This window comes from Crinia signifera, chromosome 1 (genome assembly GCF_055691185.1).
Source record: "Crinia signifera chromosome 1, ASM5569118v1, whole genome shotgun sequence".
NCBI lineage: Eukaryota > Metazoa > Chordata > Amphibia > Anura > Myobatrachidae > Crinia > Crinia signifera.
In genome coordinates, this window is record NC_139217.1 from 284,511,811 (window position 1) to 284,519,036 (window position 7,226).

General features: G+C 43.1%; 1 protein-coding gene across 2 annotated transcripts in view; it reads left to right on the top strand.

The window, feature by feature from the left end:
• The window catches only part of MTAP (methylthioadenosine phosphorylase), a 76,198-nt gene extending 71,201 nt beyond the window's left edge, over positions 1 to 4,997 (top strand). For both annotated transcript variants that reach the window (XM_083185143.1, XM_083185153.1), the window contains 2 exons: positions 1,536 to 1,658; positions 4,584 to 4,997. In XM_083185143.1, the coding sequence (XP_083041269.1) occupies positions 1,536 to 1,658; positions 4,584 to 4,622 (162 nt within the window). In that variant the 3' untranslated portion in view covers positions 4,623 to 4,997. The remainder of the gene's footprint in view (positions 1 to 1,535; positions 1,659 to 4,583) is intronic.
• The last annotated feature ends 2,229 nt before the right edge of the window (positions 4,998 to 7,226 follow it).

Sequence of the window (7,226 nt, forward strand, 5' to 3'; positions counted from 1 at the left end):
ACTGTTTCCAACGAATAGGAGATACATTCTCTCCTTTTAGACACATTGAACCACCAATGGATACTCAGTTCCGGTATTCGGACTTAGATCACGCCCATTATTTTTCCCGCACTTTTTCCTCATAAATAGCAGCACTTCACAGAACCACATCAGCCTTGACAAAGATTCCCAGAGAATCGAAACGCGTTGGCCCAGGACTGCTGCTACTACCCAAGGACCCAGCCCAGTGCTAAGCCTGTGGAGCCTGCAGGGTGGATCTATTTTTTAGGACACTCTGCCTTTGCCATCTGTGGCTCCACCACCGACACTGGGTGAGAGGGATTAATTGTATCTTTTTACCTCTGTATATGTGATGTTTTTGTTATCGTTTTTATTCTAATAAACACCTTTTTGCGCCCAAGGAACCTTTCAATTTCTTCACTACCACTTTTTATGTCTTTGGTTGCATGCATATACAATACAATCTGAAAAAAATGGTGCCATAATAATATGTGCACTGCCACAGCAACCAATGGACATTTACCCTGTTCCTTAACAGTGCAGAGACTGGGAAATGTGGCCATACACTGTGACAGCTCTCTGTATGGCTACAATATCTGATGGATGTCAGGCTGCCAGATAACATTTCTGTCAGTCTAGCAGGCATTTTATGTGACTGCCTATGCCCAGAAACATAGAACATTGACAGCAATTAAAAAACGCTTGACAAGTATATTCACACACACACACACACACACACACACACATTAGAGGTAATTTCTTATACTGGGTGCCAATTAACCCATCAGTGTATTGTTTTGGGAATGCAGGACGAAACTGGAGTACTTGGAGTAAACACACACATGCATGGGAAGAAATTATACCCTGAGGGCTATGAAGCAGTAATATCCATTTGTCGATTTGAGTCATAACACACAAGGATATTCAGTTTTACAAAACAATAAATAAGAAAAATGGAGAACTTGCAGAAAAGCCTCGGGGCTAGTAACCTCTAGAGAGGAACAAAAAGTAAAAATATAAACAAGTTTTCTTCAATCATGTGACTATATGTAATCTCGAACTAGCCTTACAGTACGTTTTATCCGGAATCGCATAGTTCAGTCACAGATCTGTACATATTTTAATGGCCAAATCTCAAACTGCAACTTCCTCCCCTTACTCCCCTCTTCTTGTTGTAGCTGAGATGAGATTAAATTGAAGCTAAGAGTGTAGTTACACCATCTGTACTGAAAATTATAAAAATAAATAAAACATTGCAGTATAATCACTTATTGTAATATGAAAAGAATCACTAGTGTATACACCTGAAAGTTAATTTCCTGTTTGTTTAATCATTCTGAAAATCTCAAATTGGACAGATTGTGAGTGGTGTTCAGATGTGTACCTAGCATTTTTGTAAGTCCCTACAACATCATTGGGTAGTAAAGGGATTTTGATACATTTATCTCCAAAATGCCCCAAAAAAAACCTTTATTTGCAACATCGCCGTTTTCAGCTGGAAGTAACATGCAACTGATTGTACTTTTAATCTGTAGGTATCTGTAGACAGAGTGTTGAAGACCCTAAAAGAAAACTCCAATAAAGCAACCAGTATACTTTTGACTGCAATACCTCAGATAGCGACCATGGATTGGACTGACACTATTCAGAACATGAAGGTATTCTTGAACAGGAAAAAGCAGTTTGATTAAAGAAATGCTATTTTCAAAACCGGAAACTAGGTCCATACACACTGGGCGACTATGCCCAGCGTGTATGGACAGCGATGATCGGTATCATCGCTGGCGGGAAAGCCGCTCAATGCATACACACTGAGCGGCTTTCCCCCTGCCCGGCGTTGTCAGCGGGGGGGGTGGACGGCTTTACATAGCGCAGCGCTATGCAAAGCTGTCCTCAAAGCCGCTCATCTGCTGGTATTACCAGTAGATGAGCGACTTTCCTGGCGATGATGCGGGAACGTGCACCGCCAGAGCATGCACACTGGGTGGCTTTGAGCTCAAAGACTCTTAAACTTGCGGCTTTCAGCTTAGTCACCCAGTGTGTATGGGCCTTTACTTGCACTCATCTACTAAATTGGATACATGCTTGTGATATGCCTTGCTTTGCAGAAGGATTCAAGGCTGGTAGCACGTCATCAAAACAAATGTTAAAATTAATGTTGTCATTTTCTGTATAATGATAGTGTCCTAGTAATGTGTTTTTACATGTTTTTTTCTAAGAAAAGACTTTGGTCATCCTTGGTTTGCCAAAATAAGCTTTATAGGTATTGACATGGGCATAACTATAGTGTGCATTCAAGGGGTACCATTGCTATGGGGCTCAGATGATTAGGGGGGCCTGTACATAGGTTATAAAGTTTCATACCAATTTGCCTGCTAAGCAATTGGGTCTGATCTGTTGCCCAAAACTATATGACCTTACATTTTCAGTGGAAGGAGTGTGTAGTGAATATTAAAATTGTAAGCAGGCACAGTAATGTGGTATATATAAACTGGAGAGCACTGTAATGTGTCGTAATCTGATCTGCTAATTGTAATGTAAAGGGCACTATAATGATACATCATATGAACTGGGGCATGGTAATGTGGAATAACTTGACCTGGAGGGCAATCTAATATGGTACAGAATGAACAGGCCACTGTGACCTAATAATTGTGTTTACTGTGTGTGTCACAATGTGTACTGGCACCCCTTCAATGTGACATAATATAAACTAGCAAACTATGGTGGTTCATAAAATAAACTTAGGGCACTACTATGGGGCATATTAATTAGGTCATTACTGTGGTTCAGAAAATGAACTAGGGCACCATTATGGGGTGTAAATTTAATATCTACTGTACTGCAGATAAGTGTCTCTCTAGGACAGTGGTTCCCAACCTAGGTCCTCAAGGACCACCAACAGTTCATGTTTTCCAGGTCTCCACGCAGAATAGCAAGTGAAGTAATTAGCTCCACCTGTGGATCGTTAAAATGTGGCACCTTCAATATGTTGCTATAGGAAAGTTCTGGTTACATCCCTGGTTGTTGCCCCTTCTCATAGCTATTACAGATTTCGGTACTTGTTTCCTATCTGGGCGCCCGCTAAGTTAATTGCGCACCATGCTATTCTCCGTAGAAAAATCGGATCGCATCGCATCGTACACATACACGATATTGAACGATGCGATGCGATCCGATTCGATTTCCCATAGGAAACAATGTTAAATGGATCAATTTACCCAAATCAGCATAGGGAAGAATGGTAAATGGGCCAGAAACCCCAAAAAAACCCACAGAGCAGTGGAATGTCCCCCCAAAAGTAGTTGACGCCACCCCGCCATCAACGTGAACCCGAAGCGTGGCGAGCGCAGCGAGCCCGCGAGGGGCGGCGGTACGCGTCCTCCGACCTTTTCATGCCCTACTATCCACTAGGGCGTGGAGTGAGAATAGAATAGTGTGGCGAGCGCAGCGAGCCACCAAGCCCGAAGCGTGGCGAGGGGACGCGGATACCTTCACAGGTAAACGCGTCCCTTCGCGGGCTTCCCAGGTGTCCGCGTCGCCATGGACACCTGGGAAGCCCGCGACGGGACGCGTATATCTGTGAAGGTATCCGCGTCCCCTCGTGGGGCTCGCTGCGCTCGCCACGCTTCGGGCTCGGTGGCTCGCTGCGCTCGCCACACTATTCTATTCTCACTCCACGCCCTAGTGGATAGTAGGGCATGAAAAGGTCGGAGGATGCGTACCGCCGCCCCTCGCGGGCTCGCTGCGCTCGCCACGCTTCGGGTTCACGTTGATGGCGGGGTGGCGTCAACTACTTTTGGGGGGACATTTCAATGTTCAGGGGTGTTTTTGGCCCATTTACTATTGTTCCTATGATAATTTGGCTAAATTGAGCCATTTCACATTGTTTCCTATGGTAAATCGAATCGCATCGCATCGTTCAATATCGTGTATGTGTATGATGCGATGCGATCCGATTTCATTACGGTGCCGTACGTAGAAAACCTGGGCGCCCAGATAGGAAACAAGTACCCAGATTTCAATGGTTTCAACAGACTAGAGCAAAAAACACAGTGGTGGCATTCTATATTCGGTACACCATCCTTAATACATTCTCCATATATGTGAAAAATAAGGGCTAGGTCACTCTACTACAGTGTATATGGGAAGTGATAGGAGTTATATTTGCTTCATAGGCCATTTATTATAGAACAAGTCCTCCTGTCTGTCTTCATGTTCGTGGCATAACCCTTTGCATATGAGATGATTGGTACAGATTCCGCCTTTTTTTTTTTTTTTGTATGTGAAAAGAATTAATGTAACAAAGTAGTGTCCATCCTCATCTTATACATGGTGCATACCCTCTGCTTGTTAGAAAAACGTTCCACACTGACTATTCTCAGCCACGACTCGGCTACAACAGCTGAGTCGGGGGAATCATAGGATTGTGAAGCATGCATGCTTCCATTCGTAGGCACACTTCCTGTGACTAGCTTATTCCAGTATTTTGTTTCCACTTGTAAAATAACAAGTTTATATTTTTGGTAAATATCTGGTTTCGATTGGCCTACTATTAACAGTGAACTGCCTTGTGTTTCCAGAGCACAGTGCAACTTTCAGTCATGTTGCCAAAACATTGATTGATCTCCGGTGCAGAAGAGAACCATTTCCCCATCAAGGTGAAACAGTTATGCCAGCAACAAAGGAGAAAAAAACAGCAGCGTTCGTGTGTCCATGAAGCATGACCAAAGAGGCTGTTATTTGTGTTACCTTATACTAGATGATGTCCACGCTCTGTGTACACAGAATGTATTACTGATGCAGTTTCTGCAGCACCAAGATATGAGTATGAATATATCATTACAAATACAGTATATGAAGACAAATTGCTGCCTTTCTGTACAAAACTGCTTGAAAATAGAAATATGCTTTTGCTAATATAATGCCTTATTAGTATGCCAGTAAAACTTGAGAACAGGTACCCCTGTATCTAAATAAAACCTTTCTGAGACTCATTCATACCGTCTTTGCCGCTTATTTGATGGGGTGGGGGTTGCTTAAATATATTATTCACTGCTTTAAAATGGCCACCACATGGGTGTGGGATGGGGAGGACCAATGAGAAGCTTTAATAGTCATATTTGTGACTTTTAACATACCTAACTTAGTGCCCGATTCAGTCCCAATTGCTGTACTGCGATTTATCGAACGACCGCACATGCGCACGGTCCACAGTGTGCATGAGCGAGCCGTCCCTGCCAGTGATGGCTAGTCATTCGCAGGTTGATTGAAGCGTTGCGGAATATGTATGCGCTATATAAGAAACTGTTAATAAATAAATAAATTGACAGGAATCAGCCGTTTTGAGATGTATAGAGGCGTTTTCTGGGAGTGCCTGGGAAAACCCAGGTATTGCCCAGATCTTTTGTGGGATGGCCTCCTCCCCAGGGTGATCGCATTGCCGAGTATGACTTTGGGGGGGGGGGGGGGGGGACTCTTCGATTGCGAAAGGTTTTCCCCTATGTGCATGGCTGTGAAGGTATTGGAAGCCATGCACATGGGCGGGATTTCACGTGTGCGGGGCAGCGTTTCCCTGAATGCTGGGCTCCAAACACTTGCAACCCAGAGATCAGGTCTGAATTGGGCCCTTACTTTCTGGTTTACTGCAATAGTACTACGATAGGCAGCAATTGGTTGTCAGCCTTGATGAGTTATTTTCTTCACAGCGGGTGCCTGACAGGGTCCCGACAGTAGGGATCCCGACAGGCAATCACCCGATATCGGGATCTCGACTGTCAAAACACTGACAGCCGGGTTCCCGATGTCAACCTGCTATTTTCCCTCGTGGGGGTCCACGACCCCCATAGAGGGAGAATAGATTAGGTGGCTCGCGTAGCGAGCCACCGCGCCCGCAGCGTGGCGAGCGCAGCAAGCCCTCAAGGGGCTTAGTTGCGCTCGCCATGCTGTCTGGGTCCGGCCAGTCAGGATCCCGACATCTGGATAATGACTGTCGGGATCCCGAGATGTCGGACCCCTATACCACACCCTCCCTGCATGTGCCCTACAGCACCCTGTTTGGGAATCACTGTATTTTTATAGCATACATTTTTTTTGCTTTTGTAGTACTGTTTAGGAAAGACAACTATGGGAGCTCTACAGCTGTCTGGACATACCTCTTGCTATTTCAATCTTAATTATTTAGAAATAAGAAGTTGACAAATCTTAACAGAAGCATTCTGAAAGTACTGCGTGACTTACACCTGTGTTAATAGATGTATGCAGCTGTTTTATGTTAGAACATCTTTGTCTGGCATAACTTCCTGAAGACTGCATACTCTGATGTTAGCAGAACAGTTGCATTGTTGTTAGATAGAGGAGCAATAATTTGTAAGAGAAAGGCGGTAGTCCATATCTGGCTTCCAGTCACTAACATTGTGAGTCAGTGTTAGTCATTGCTAGAACAGGATTTAAAACAAGAGATTTCCCGTGAATTCCCTGGAGCTATATAGTGCGCACACACTGAACAATTTAACAAATGATAAAGATAACAATATCATTTTCTTTAATAGTGACCATCTTGTTTTATGAAGATATAATTTTCGTTACCATTCACTGCGTTCACACTGAATGAAATGCACCTTGTCGTCACCCACCTAGGCAAAATTTGATTGCATTTTCAAATGGCGGGGGTCTTTATCAACATGCAGGAGAGCACATTGTTAATGTTATAGTGGGTACACACTAAATTATATGCATGTTAGACATTATATTAGAGTATGTACCCAGCATTACTCTCCACAATTGTGAACCTAGTAATATAGGACCGTTAAAGGTAGTGTCAGTATTTAGGATTTCAATGACCCATTACCGATACAAAATCTTGCCTGTAATAGGCAAATTGTCTCAGACCATCGATCATATAAAACGTGCTTGGTAGAGGCATAGGAGTATCCTTAAAGTATTCTTAAAAGGATCAATCTGGGTTGAGGGTACCAAAAGGTAAAACCTGGGCAGACTTGAGTCATGTGTAGTAAATTTGTTCACAATAAAATTTTAATTAAAAATAAGTGTGATTTCTAAATATTATGAGCTGAATTCCACTATAAAATAATTAGCAATGTGAGAATCTGACCCCCAAAAAAAGGAAAACTAAAGTTTTAAATCATTTGATGCTATATTATTTCATATTCATTTCATGTACTTAGCATGGAATAGTTTGGCATCACTAAAAATGTTCTTGTTTT